This window comes from Strongylocentrotus purpuratus, unplaced genomic scaffold (assembly GCF_000002235.5).
Source record: "Strongylocentrotus purpuratus isolate Spur 01 unplaced genomic scaffold, Spur_5.0 spur5_scaffold_13, whole genome shotgun sequence".
Taxonomy (NCBI): Eukaryota; Metazoa; Echinodermata; class Echinoidea; order Camarodonta; family Strongylocentrotidae; genus Strongylocentrotus; species Strongylocentrotus purpuratus.
In genome coordinates this window covers 25,215,556-25,230,025 of record NW_022145598.1, presented here as the reverse complement: position 1 = coordinate 25,230,025, position 14,470 = coordinate 25,215,556, and the positions used below count along the sequence as shown (strand labels likewise).

General features: G+C 40.2%; 1 protein-coding gene across 1 annotated transcript; it reads right to left on the bottom strand.

Annotated features, from left to right (window-relative positions):
* Positions 1-772: 772 nt before the first annotated feature.
* LOC763157 (ganglioside-induced differentiation-associated protein 1) lies at positions 773-7,077 on the bottom strand. The gene is made up of 5 exons (XM_030983645.1): positions 6,652-7,077; positions 5,176-5,371; positions 4,234-4,376; positions 2,902-3,085; positions 773-1,698 (listed from the first exon to the last, which is right to left on the bottom strand). Exons 1-5 carry the CDS (start codon positions 6,703-6,705, stop codon positions 1,319-1,321), a joined length of 957 nt encoding a protein of 318 aa, XP_030839505.1. The 5' UTR covers positions 6,706-7,077; the 3' UTR covers positions 773-1,318.
* Between the last annotated feature and the right edge of the window lie 7,393 nt (positions 7,078-14,470).

The following is a 14,470-nucleotide window of genomic DNA, read 5'->3' as shown; positions in this document are numbered from 1 at the left end:
AAATATACCCGCCGAAGTGTTAGATATGGTAGGTAACGTATGTGACAATATACCTGGGAATTGCCCATGTCGGCCGTGAACTTAGTATAGTGTTGAAAGTTACACTTGTGCGAAGAAACTTTTTGTATTGAACAAGTTCCATCGTCGCAGTCTTACAACTTAATTGCCATTGGAATACAATTGAAAAGTACATATATTTACAAGTTAAAAGTACAATAGTCTTAGTCTTCTGCAGGTGGTCAAATTCAAACATAGTACAATTGTGAAATTAAGTATGATCAAAGATATCAGTCGTGCTAAAAGTACAGGAAATTAAAAGACTCGAGACTAGTGAATAGAAAAGGCCCGAAATAGGCGGAGGAGGAAATTAGGATGAGATTAAAGATAAACTTTAGTACTGGTAATGCGATTGCATTGTGAAAGAAAAGGTGTGGAAAGGATCAGAAACAGTTGATCATGTAGCATGTAAGTATTGGTGTGCACTGCAAGGTTCTGGAGTCATCAAAATCATAATAAATTTGACCGAGTCTTGGTAAAGTAACAACTACTGTACACAGAAAGCTATATGTGGGACAACATATATGGTGTCGGGGCTAGTACTACTTGATTTCCTTGTCTTTCTATGCTCATTACTCAGCCAGTATACATTTTCTTCCAAAATTGTTTGGCACATATCTTTTATTTGTAATCTTGAAAATTCAGTGTAAGTTTCGTTTGATTCTGTGAGAATTAATTTTCTTTTTTTTACCAGAACTAAAGTTTCTCTTTAAAGTGTAAAGATAAAAGCGTTTCAGTAGGAATTCAAAAAACCAACAACCAGCATACTATTTATACTGTCCATTTCTTTTGAGATTCATTTCATTGTAATAAGTATTTAAGTTTGAGTGTAATCAATAAGCGTAATTATTAGTCTTTCATCAAATAACGATTCACTCGCAATGACGATCTATAAGCCTAACAAGAAAAGGCAGAACACAACTTCAATAAAATGCCACACTGAGAAAACATAGATGCAAATTTAAGAATACCTAAAATGCTAAAGATCTTCAGCTCCATTTAAACAATTTTGTAAAGGAAGATGCATAATACCATTCTTAGAGCAGGAAATACACGAAGGGCTGCAATATGACATTAACAATCAAGAATTATCCTCAAGAAAAAAGGATACGCATGTATCAATTTGTATATATATTCCTGTACACTTATCACTAGTGTGGCATTCTACTTGTGCCAAACGGACTGAATGATTAGTTCCGTGATTTCAGTTCATCATCTTGATTTAGAACCAAATAGAGATATAGGGGCGTCAAACTTTAAGTTAATCAGTGTCTACTTCCGGGAATAAACTTCTGAACTTTACAAACATTTCATTTCCTAGATCGATAATTTCTTCTTTTTTGTAATACGCAATCACCCCAATGGCTATTGCAGAAACGACGAATAGAAAAGGACGCGCTTTCTTCACTTTTGCGCGCAACATTGGCATGAACATTGACCAGAACATATTGTTTGCGTATACGCATTCTTTACGGAAGGATTTGCGTAACAGTACGCGATTGTAGTAGTCCGTCACAAGAGGGCGTTTCGACAGGAATAACCTTTCGGCCTGCCCTACAAAGGTCAGACGATGGAGAAGACAGGATAGGTAGATATCTGCAATCGTGAACGTCTTGCCACATAGCCAGTACTCAGCATCACCTGGTATATGGAGGAAGAAAAGAAGAAGAAATACAATGATAAGTGAGACAGAGAGACAGGGGGGGGGGTGATGAATCGAAGCGGATGCTACAGCCCATGTTACCAACAGCCTTCTAAACTGACAACCCACAACAAGGATGTTCTCAAGGGCCTATTATGAAATGACCTAAAGGTTATCGAGACTGATGGGCCAAGAGGCCATTTTAGCGCATGTAATATATCCATGTCAGGACGATTTTTTTCCTTTTTAAACCAAATAGGCATATGATCACGAATGACACGTTTCGAAAAAGATAAACACGACCGCATAGTCTTTTGAGAAATCAACCAAAGTCGATTCCAATAACCATATCTGTCACAATTTGAAATATGCGAACAATATAAAGTTGCAAATTTGGCAATACAATGGTTTACTGAAATCGCCCCTAACTTGAATCTAACGCTTTATTATGTCAACGTTTTGAGAGCCTCCTTACACCTAACCCTATATTTAAGATAATAATTTGATAGGAGGAATTAAATGTAAAAAGTCTACTTGATATTTCTCCCCCTTTTCACCCTTCTTGTATCGTCAAAAGAGAATTTATGGGAATTCGATTGAAATAAAGTGCATGTCAACTAAATGTTATCAAACAGACAAATCTAGTTTCTTGAATTGTGATCCGTAAATGGAAATATTGAATATACTGATGATGACCGACAATAATATGGCGTCAACAATTTTTTTCCAATGATCATCTTTCTTGATGATGTTGATGGCGATGACGGTGATGGTGATGATGATGGCGATGATGATGGTGATGATGGTGATGATGATGATGATGATGGTGATGAGGATGATGATGGCTATGAGGATGATGATGACGATGATGATGGTGGCAATGATGATAATGGCGATGATGAGTAGGGGGAGGAGGAGGAGGAGGAGGAGGATGAAATTGATAATCAGGATGATGATGAGGATAAGGATGATGATGAGAAGGATGAGGATGAAGATGGTGATGGTGATGAATGGCTCTAGTATAGCGCCGGTATTCGCCTCTCTTTGATGCTCATGTTGCCCACTCTCGAATGTTTCACAAACTCAACGATCTTTAATGTCAGTGTGTCGAATTGAGATTGAAATCATTTTCAATTAGTCTTCGTTACCACTTGAAATAATGTCATAGCTGAGAAAAGGAAAAAAGATTCTTACCGAAATACGCTTTCTGTTTCTGCAGTTCCTCTTCGATTTCCCAAGAATTCCGTCGACGTCGTTTAAGATGGCGATGACCTTTTCCTCGTCGAAGATGATGTCAGTATTTCCCTTCCGTTCGCTCAGACCGGCTACCAGATCTGGACTTTTCTCCTGAAGCGATGTTAGATTTTTCCCCACAGCAGTAAACCGCTCTGAGGTACAGAATAAAAGCAGCATAAAGTAGATTACTGGTCAAGTGATTGTACTGTGAAAATTACGTTATTACGGTTTTTGCGAGGGGGTTATTGTATATTGTGAGGGTCTTTAATCCTCAGAATAAGGCATTAACCCTCATTAAAGATGGACTTTGTTGTTTCATCTCCATTACACTTACAGGTACGGCAGAGACTTGAAACAAAGAATAAACTATTTGAATACTTGTTACCGGTTCATGCCAAGTTTGTTTTTATTATTAGCGACATGAGAGAGAGAGAGAGAGAGAGGGGGGCACAAACTCATTTATATAAGACCGTGGACGCTAAATGGCCTAATCTCTGTAAACATAATGCAACAAAGTTGAGAACTTGTCATGCTATTTTATTGTCAAATTAATAAACATTTATTGGGAAAAGGTACTGATGTAAGACTTAAACATAATGGTGGAATATGAATCATCAAAATTGAATGAAATTGACACACAATGTGAAATAACGCACAAAAAGGTTATAGAACCAGAAACACAGGTGACATTCTCAAGTTATTTCAAAACTAAAATTTGTTTGTAATCATGATTCGATTCGAATATGAGAGCATTTGGAGCGTCATCTTTTATAAAGGGAATATTTTTGCTTTGATTTATTCATGACTCTTTTAGTTCACTTTGTTAAATTTGTTTGGAATTGAATTATATATTCATTTATTTATACATTTATGTTTGCATCTAATTACCTTCGTATTATCATTGTCCGCATATATGTTATCATATTACCAATTTCATATTTATTATTATTTACATTAGTGTTATGAATATCATCATTATTATCAGATTTTTATCATAACTTTTATTATTCTTATTATTATCATCATCATCATTATTGTTATTGTTATCATTCATTTTTATTATATTATAATTACAATTATTCTTAATGTTTATCATCATTATCGTTATTATTTGTATCATTATTGTTATTAATATTATTATTATTATTAGCAGTATTAATTTTGTTATTATTATTATCGTTATTATCATTATCATCATCAGCAGCAGCAGCAGCAAAGATAACAACCTGTGTAAGCAGTGGTGGAGAGAGAAAGATTTTCGCTGTTTACCTTTGATGCTGTCTTTACTGATGAAGTTAGGAGCCAAGGCGTTGACAGTCAGGTGACGGTGGTACAATGAGCCAAACGAGACGGCAAAAACATTGATGGATTCCAGTTTTCTCGCGGTAGTAACCAACCTTTTTAGACATATCTGAGGAATCATCCGGACAGAGCTTCGGTTCTAAAAAAAGGGATTGAAATTGATCCAAACGCAAAATGACGAAGGCGCAGTGGCGGATCCAGGGGGGGGGGGGGGTGGGGTGGGGGGGGGGGGGGGGGGGGGGGGGGGGGGGGGGGGGGGGGGGGGTGCAAATTTTTAAATTTTGGAGGGACAAAAAAAAATGTGCTCACTACCCCCCCCCCCCCCCCCTCCCCCTCCCCCCAAACAATGAAACATCTGAGATGCACGGTCCTACGTGTAATCAGTGTCTGTGATATGGTGTAATATTAAAGCCCTCTAAAAAGTAAAAATCTTGGAATGACCGGTTTTACCATACTCGTTTCTCCCAGTAGATTGTAGTGCTATGAAAACCGTAAGGAAAACACAAAATTTGGCTTCGATTTCCAATCATAAATATCTTGATAATAAGACAAGTGATCGACTTATAAAAGTTATGGGGTTTCTGACTGATAGTGATAGTGGTGGTTATTTTACATGACAGCTAAGAAAGCATTAAATGCTTGTTAGTAAGTACCAGAAGACCGACGGCTTAAGGTCTTCTCCGAGGGACCTGGTAATGAGGATTAATGCCTTACCAAAGGGCACTGTCGCATGGACTTGGTTTCGAACCCGGGTCACCGGATAACGAGCCACTGCTCTACCGACTGAGCTATCGCGCCTCCAAACTGGCCTAAAGGTATATAATTATCATTGAAGCATTAGCTAAATCCAGGATTTTGTTTCAGAATCTGAGACAAAGTTACCGGATCCCTTAAGAAAAAAGGCTAAAGACCTAGACATGCCTTTTCCTTTGACTTACTGTTAGAGGGTAATGTATCGACGTATTCAATGATATCGCAAGAGTCTCTGTAGAATTGACCTTGATGTTCCATAGCTGGGACTTGACCTTTGGGGTTGATCTTCCTCAGAAACCATTCTTCATGCACCTCTCCGGCCATGAGGTTGATCACATGGCTTTTGTATTTGATGCCCTTTTCAGCAAAAGAAAGCCGAGCCTTAACACAAAAATAAAGAATAAGTAATGACCATAATCAGAACGAGGCAGACAGTGGTTATAACACGACTTCAAAGGCTTTCGAGAAATGAACCAACTGAAGGTAAACTCAATTGCCTTTTCACAAGATTTGGAACGTACGCACATGACTATAACGTATTACGTATAAATCCGAAAATGATCTCTATAGGATATGCACTAGGGTATTAGAACCTTTGCTTTGAACTTTTTTACCTTTACCTTTACCCGAGATTCTGGAAGAATGCTGTGTTCCCAGCAGTCGGGCTTCCAGTTCAATTTCATTTTCTTCCTTCTCGTAGTTGGGTGTATTCATCTTGGTAAGTTTGTCTGGCTCAGTTCTGTGTCGGGTATTCTTGGACAAGGCATTAATCTACATCGTAAAAAACTATCGATGCCCAAGTTGAAGAAATATTAATATTCGAGGGCCCCGTTTTATAAAGATCTGCGATTGGTCCATATCAATCTGAGATCAATCGCAACTCTTATCTCTAGAGTACACAGTTGCGATTAATTTCAAGTTATGATTGTTTTTAATTAATCGTTACTCTTGACCATACAGCTAGGGCCCAGACCTGTTTATCGAGTGTATGCATATACATTTTAACAATGTTTCTCTCTTGACGACTGAAAAGTTTGCGAGAGCTTTACCCGACAAAGCACCATGGATTCCTCAAATAGAGGTGCCATTCGCCATGGCGGTCCGGGGGGGCCCCCCCCCTTGAGAAAAAAATCATGTAAAATCACGTGATTTTTACCTTTTTTGGGGTTGGCCCCCCCCCCTGCGCTCAAGGGGGGTGCAAATTGAAATTTTTTTGAGGATCAAAAAAAAAAATGTGCTCACTACCCCCCCCCCCCCCCCCCCCCCCCCCCCCCCCCCCCCCCCCCCCCCCCCACTGAGCGAAGTTTTGGCCGGCGCGTTTTTCAAATTTTCGGGAGCAAAAAAAAAAAAAAAAAAAAAAAAATGTGCTCTGTACACCCCCCCACCCCCCCCCCCCCCCCCCCCCCCCCCCACTGAGCGACTTTTCGGCCGGCGCGATTTTCAAATTTTCTGGAGCAAAAAAAAAAAAATTGGGCCCCCTCCCCTAAGAAATCCTGGATCCGCACCTGCCATTCGCCATAGCAAGTAAATGGAATATGGCTCTAAGCCAGGGGATATAGGTAGACAAACATGCATAGATTGAAATGCATTAGTAAAGAGCTCCATTGTTTTATTAATCTAATACCGTAGCTCTAGAATAGCACAGCATTTAAATGACTTACCCTTTGCGAATAGAAAGAGGCTTCAGCGTGATACAAGACCGGAACAGACGACATTTTGGAACTTTAACTCTACCACGTACCCGATCAGATTCGAGTACAGACCTGGTAATGACTGAAGAAAATGTTAAGACACGACTGCACCGCCAGTACATACATAAATAACGATTTCATAGCTATACAGGGCCACGTATCCAGGACCACGTATCCATGACCTTTGTCTGCCCAGGCAGAAAGGTGTTTAGGAAGTAGGCAATACCGATGCTGTACATTCGTATTGAGCACTCAAACGCGGGCAGCGAATCCCTGTGCCTGTTGGTTTTTCAGTTGTCTGTAGGCCTACGTGTAGTATGTGCTGAACTGTATTGTTTACACAGCAAATCGCATCTTGATTCGCGGACGAGATTTGTACAGAGCAAAGGTTTGGCATTGTGTGATATTTGCGAGAGCTTTGTTTGAAAAAGAAACTTCTGAATATACCCAGATATACTGTATGTACATTAAGGCATAACCTATGAAGTATGAACAGATCATGGTAACAAAAAGGTACAAAGAGAATTAGGGGGAGGGGGTCATAAGAGGCTTTCATCGAAAGGGTGCGGTGCGGTGCGGCGCGGTGTGGTGTGCTCAACGCACCCATTCGATAAAAGAGGGGGGGGGGGGGCTTTTCTCGAAAGGGTGCGTTGAGAGCGGAGTACCGTTTTAACACACCCTTTCGATAAAAGCGGGGGGGGGGGGGGGCTTTTCTCGAAAGGGTGCGTCGACTAGTCTTTCGCATCAGTCGTTTAAAATGAGGATCTGGGACAGAAGATAATAGTTGCCAATTTAAGTATATCGAAAATGTATTAAATAAAATGGAATGGTTGTTGTTGTTGTTTTAGTTTTAAGGGCGTGTGTCATTCAATTATGAATATTTACGCCGTCTTGATTACAGAGTGATCTCTTTCGTTATTACTATGTTAATGGGGGAGACAGAGAGAAGGAAAAAAGGGAAAGGGAAAGGGGAGATAAAAGGAAAGAAAGAAGAATAAGAAGAAAAGAGGGAAACGGGGGGGCGAAGGGCTCTTGCCTCCTCCTCACCCCCGCCCCCCCCCCGCCAAAAAAATAAATAAGAGAGAGAGAGAAGGGAAAGGGAAAGGGAAAGAAAATATAAAAGGAAAGAAAGAGGAAGAAGGAAAGAGGGAAACGGGGGAAGGGCGAAAGGCTCTTACCCCCCCCCCCCGCCAAAAAATAAATAAGAGAGAGAGAAGGGAAAGGGAAAGAAAGAAGAGGAATAAGAAGGAAAGAGGGGAAACGTGGGAAGGGCGAAGGGCTCTTGCCTACTTCCCCCCCCCCCCACCCCCGCCAAAAATAAATAAGAGAGAGAGAGAGAAGGGAAAGGGAAAGAAAAAGGAAAGAAAGAAGAGGAAAAAGAATAAGAAAAGAGGGAAACGGGGGAAGGGCAAAAGGCTCTTACCTCCCCCCCCCCCCTCCCGCCAAAAAATAAATAAGAGAGAGAGAGAGAGAGAGAGAGAGAGAGAAGGAAAGGGAAAGAGAAGATAAAAGGAAAGAAAGAAGAGGAAGAAGAAGAAAAGAGGGAAACGGGGGCAAAGGGCTCTTGCCTCCTTTTTTCCCTTTCTTTTCCTTTCTTTCCTATTCTCCCTCTTTTTCGTTTTTCTCTTTCTTTCTTTTTCTTTTTCCTTTCCCTCTCTTTTTTCCCCTCCCCCTTTTCTCTTTTTTCCCGACGGCAGCGCAATTTTACCGACAATATCCTGACAGGTGGGGGGGGGGGGGGAGACGCCCCTACCTACGCCACTGTTGGCGACCACAAGGCTATCAATACAAATTAAGACATATTAATGAAGATTCTTTTTTAATGTTGCAGAGAGATAAGTATTTTCTCTATGAACTTGTTTAATGGAAGGATAATAAATAATATTAAAAACATGAATACTATAGCGGTATAATGATGAGAGAGATGATTTAAGTCATACTTTTTTCAATGTGATTGGAGTAGACTTGAGGGTGAGGGGGGGGGTCCCCCTAAGATCTCGGCCGTTTCACAGCCGATCGCCGCGAAAATGTGCATGCATGTCAAGTGAAGTGCATAAAAAACTATGGTAATTTCAATTTTTTGAAAAATTCACTCATTTGCATATTTATGATAATTTATGCAAACAAGGTCAGAGAATTCACATTTTTACCCATAAATCATATATAATTCATATTCAAGCGTTCTTTTTCACTACATATATTCGTTAGAATAATAATACGACAACAAAGTTGGAAGAGCCAGTTTATCCCTATGTTATCTCTTGTTTTGATAATTTGTATTTATGTATTATATTGTTTTTGTTGTTTTATTTCATTTCTAACCACAATTCAACTTATTTGGCCCAAAACAAACACATTAACTTGAAAACAAGACCAAATAACCAATGTTTTCTCTTTTTTTTAAAAGAATAAATGGTATTTCCATATGTTTGGTACATAAATCACAAAAATGAGCGATTTTAGGGCTGACATGCAAAAACAAAAGGTCACGTGACTCCGCAACTATACGTCCAATTTTCAACAAAAAAATTGTTTCAAAAGATGCATAAGACTCGAAAGAAAAAGTCATGAAAGAAAAACTTTATATCTGCCGCGGTTCCGGAGTAGTCGCGAAATTACTAGAGAGCACTAATCTTTTTTTGGGGCCCTCGAAAATTTGAAAAATCGTACCCCCCCCCCTAGAACGCCAGGGAGGGGGGGCCTATCTCCCAAAACGGTAAAATAAACGTGTTTTTTTTACACGTTTTTTTTCACAGGGCGGAGCCCTCAGAAGCTCAGGGGTATTAAACATCAAAATTAATGTCGGATGAGCATAATTTTATACCTTATTTGTGACAGTGGCAGGACACAATTTGGTGTTGGTCCAGGGGCGGAGCCCCCAGAAGCTCAGGAGTTTTGTACATTAAATTATTATTATTATATACCTTATTTGTGACACAGGGGTCTCGAATGGGCGTGGGGTCAAGGGGGTGGAGCCCCCGGAAGCTCAGGGGTTTTGGGCAATAAATAACGGTCAGATGAGCATATTTTTATATCTATTTGTGACACTGGCAGGACACAAATTGGTGTTGGATCCAGGGGCGGAGCCCCAAGAAGGTGAGGGGTTTTATACATCAAATTCTCGTCAGATGAGCATATTTTTATATCTATTTGTGACACTGGCAGGACACAAATTCTTCTTCCTCTTCTTTCTTTCCTTTTATCTTCTCTTTCCCTTTCCTTCTATCTCTCTCTCTCTCTTATTATTTTTTGGCGGGGGGGAAGGAGGAGGCAAGAGCCCTTCGCCCCCGTTTCCCTCTTTTCTTATTCTTTTTCCTCTTCTTTCTTTCCGTTTAGATTTTCTTTCCCTCTCCCTTCTCTCTCTCTCTCTCTCTCTCTTATTTATTTTTTTGGCGGGGGGGGGGGTGGGGAGGGAGGAGGCAAGAGCCCTTCGCCCTTCCACGTTTCCCTCTTTCCTTCTTATTCCTCTTCTTTCTTTCCTTTTATATTTTCTTTCCCTTTCCCTTCTCTCTCTCTCTCTGATTTTTTTTTTGGCGGGGGGGGGGGGGGGTGAGGAGGAGGCAAGGGCCCTTCGCCCCCCCCCCCGGTTTCCCTCTTTTCTTCTTATTCTTCTTTCTTTCATTGTATCCTCACTTTCCCTTTCCCTTTTTTCCTTCTCTCTGTCTCACCCATCAACATAGTAATAACGATAGAGATCACTCTGCAATCAAGACCATTCCATTTTATTTAATACATTTTCGATATACTTAAATTGGCAACTATTATCTTTTGTCCCAGATCCTCATTTTAAACGACTGATGCGAAAGACTAGTCGACGCACCCTTTCGAGAAAAGCCCCCCCCCCCCCCCGCTTTTATCGAAAGGGTGTGTTAAAACGGTACTCCGCTCTCAACGCACCCTTTCGAGAAAAGCCCCCCCCCCCCCCCTCCCCCCTCTTTTATCGAATGGGTGCGTTGAGCACACCACACCGCGCCGCACCGCACCGCACCCTTTCGATGAAAGCCGTCATAAGAAGCCTATTTCCCAGATCCATATATCATTCGGAAGAATGAATTTTGTATATGAAATCATTTTAAACACTATAAATGATTGGAACAAATCTACGAAATATATGTAATCTATCAGAAAAGCTCTTACATTTTGAAATATGAGCCAGAATTCCATGATTTAGATATGATAAGATAATAACAGAATAGAACATGATGAGGGATGGCAATGGAAGACCTTGATAAAGTTGGGTAATGACTCCAATACTTGACACAGGTTTACAAACGTTATCAATATGTGGATTCCATGATAGTTTATTGTATTTCGAACTTCTTTAATTGCAGTATTATATAATAATATTTGATGAAGCAGAAGTGGCAATGACTGACTAAAACGCATGCATTTTTGTTGTTGCAAATTCAAAGAAATTTGTTCACAAGCTTAAAAGACCGTGTTGTGTACAGGCGCGTACGCAGGGGGCATGGGGTGGTTTTGGGGTTAACAACCCCCCCCCCCCCTCGATTTTTTTTTGTATGTGTATGTTTTAACTATGTTATTTTGAAACCCTCCCCCCCCCCCTTTTGAGAATTCTTTTTTTTTAAATAAATAAGTGTCCTCTTACCCCCCCCCCCCCGCTTATTCAGCGGCTGGCTGAATCGTTGCGATATTTTGGACCCGATTTGAACCCCCCCCCCCCCCCCCTCCTTGAAAAAATCCTGCGTACGCCACTGTGTGTACATAAAAGATTGGAGTCAAAGGAAAAAACAAAATGAAAACATATCAGAGGAACTATTGATTTTACTTTTCATGTCATTTAAATAAATTATAGATAAACGAAAACCAAGAAGGATGCCTGCCTTGTGGAATTCCATATGTTACAGGTTTAGTGGACCTTTCTGTTTTGTTTACAATTATGGTATGACGGGGGTATTTCCCGGTCAAAACGCCAACACCACTAGCTCCAAATCGGCTCTTAACAGTATTTTTTCTGTTTTAACATTCATGATATTGATCTTTTGTGAGTCTGGTGTCGATCTTATTGGTGTGATAACGTAGTGTGACCGGGGCCCGCCCCCCCCCCCCCCCACTCAGAGGTCGGAATGACCGCATGCGTGTTTCCAAAATGTCCGGTAAAGGGGTACTTTTCGTGCGACAAAGCCCGGTCCGAGAATTGTAAAAAAAAAGGGGTGTATTTGACTTTTCACCCGGAGATTTCGTTAAAAAGGGGGTGTTTTTTCTTTTGTTCTGTCATCTTTTTGGACTCCTGAGAAATTATTCCGAATTTAGGGGGGGGGTACATAGAGCATTTTTCCTGATTTATGGGGGTCTCCAAGGCAGGAAAAGCCCGCGAAAAGCCCGCGAAAGGGGGTTTGAAAATGCTGGCAGTCCTCAGATAGGGGGTGCTTTCAAAAAGAGGGAACAAGCATATGCGTACCCTAAATAACACTGAGTGGGGGGGGGGGGCGGGGACCGGGGTTCTATTTTCCCTGTCACAACGTTAACCCGACCTTTAAACAAACCATTCAGGTAAATTAACATTTTTGTTCAGTTTTAAAAAGTGTTTCTGTCTGGTGTCATCATCCTTGGTGTGGTGGATCGTATCACGTGATCATTAATCCTCAAAAGGCGACCTGTATTTAAATCGATACTGAACTGACGAAGTTGCACAGCGCCATCCCAAGGGCAAGTTGCGAACAGTACATAACACAAACAGTGCGCAACCCTACGGTACAATGTAGTGAGTAGAGATCAGTGGATCCAGGGAGTTGATAGAGAAGGAGTGGAAACTCTTATAATTTGTTCAAACGTATGCGTGAGTTCTAACTTGGCTTTGAAGTTCCATGCTCCGAGCCGCTGCGGCTCTTCCACTACGGGGAATTCCGTAGGCCAGGCACCAGTTACACATTTATTAAATTACCGGTAATATTCCAGCGTAATTTACAAAGTCTATTAGGGGATTGTATTGGGAATAGTGAATCAAACTTCCTATAATTTGTGTGCCAGAGTTGGTAACAAAAAATGGATTCTGACAAAAGCTCAATATTATAGGATAATTCGATCATTTTTGCATGTTTTGAGAGATTAAAAAAGTTTGTGTTCGCTTGTTCAACTCATTAAACATTCAACAGTTGATACGAAATCATTGAAAAGAACAGCGAACATTTGCTGAGATACCATTTTCTGATGTAGGAATTCTATATCCTGATATTTCATGCGTTCTTTTTATCTCCCAACCTGGTCAACAGTTGCAGATTAGCGCATACCTTTTTTGGCGGCTTGGAGCATAGGGTCAGAGAAGAGTGGCTTGATTCCACTCCTTCTCTATCACCTCACTGGTAGAACCAACAGGGCAGTGAGTTAAGGGACCTTACTGCGACAGCTGACCTGAGATGGCGCTAGAGGTAGTGCCTCTCGTATAGTCTGGCTTTACAGGATACGAATAACCTCGGAAAAACTTGTGCACAACTGCTAGAAGATAAAATATATCAACCTCAAAGAACTTTGCTCAGCATTCTACAGGCTAACGTAAAAGAAGCCTGAATGAATAAAGAATATTGTAAAACTGTTCACCCAGAAACCAAGTCGGAGTTGTGTTCCGTGCTGACCCTATTTTATGCGAGCGCTTAGTCTACTAAAAACTTTAATATTATAGTGGCTAGTGCCAGAAGGAACTATTAAACGTAGTACAAAGTTTTGGTATGGGGTCATGAATTTGGTTGAAATGAACATATTGGAAGCATATGCGATCCTACAATATTCAGTGATCGTTGTCGCGGTTGAAATCGAGGCTGAAGTTATGGAATTGTAATTAAAAAAACTCTTTATGTTGTATAGCTCCCTCTCGATGTCAAGATATTAATTAAGCTATAAAACAATGTTTCTTGACTAAAATCGACAGATTAGCTATTTCCGTTTGGAATTGATATATCACAACTACATATTCTGAGAATTTCATGGTTGCAGCTACCGTTTATATACGACCGTAGGCGCCATTTGAAATTTACTAAAATTTACCGGGAGCACCGGTAAATTGTTATATTCAATTTTTCCTGGAAACAGAAGTCTTTTAGAGGCTTAATTTTCTAGTGCTTATAATACATCCACAGGGGCATCCAAATATATCAAACTTGTAAAGAATCACTATCCACCAAATTTTCAAAATTTCCCAAACCTGTGTATTACATTTTTTGTTTGTATGACTGGTACCCCGTAAATAATATACCTCTTCAGGTGCTTGACCAAATATTACGTAACATTTCTTAGGTGCAGCTGGTTGCAACAGCTCTTTAACCTAGAATGATTTAATGGAAATGTATCATCATCAAATTTTAACATTACAATGACAGTCAGATATACGCGTAGAAGAAAGAGGCGGGGAAGGGTGAGTTTTTTCCGTCTTATATAAGGACAGAATAAGGGAGAAAGAGAGATATATATCTGTATATATACAAAGAGATAGATAGATATATATATATATATAGAGAGAGAGAGAGAGAGAAAGAAAGAAATAAAGAGAGGGGGAGGGGTGGTGAAAGAAATACTGCACGATAGAGGAGGTTAATAGAATTATTCAAAGGATATGGAATTGAACATTAATTTTTAACAAGGCGAGGCACAGCAGGTAGAATTGATGCATTCATTGGAAATAATCGTCATGAGAGAAGGGATGCTTGAAAGGCATGAGAAGGTATGAATAATTAAGCATAGTGACAAAAATAGAATCAATTACAAAGAAGGATATTTTCATACATCAAACTGCAATAGACATGTTGACGATGGCTACTAACTGTTCGGCTAGTCT

Bases quoted from the DNA above. Each gene is read 5' to 3' on its own strand.
- LOC763157 (XM_030983645.1), bottom strand. From the start codon at position 6,705: ATGTCGTCTGTTCCGGTCTTGTATCACGCTGAAGCCTCTTTCTATTCG. The intron at 4,377-5,175 runs GTAAGTCAAAGG...CCCTTTTTTTAG, and splicing joins CGATACATTACCCTCTAACA to AACCGAAGCTCTGTCCGGAT. The intron at 1,699-2,901 runs GTATTTCGGTAA...TCCATATACCAG, and splicing joins GAACTGCAGAAACAGAAAGC to GTGATGCTGAGTACTGGCTA.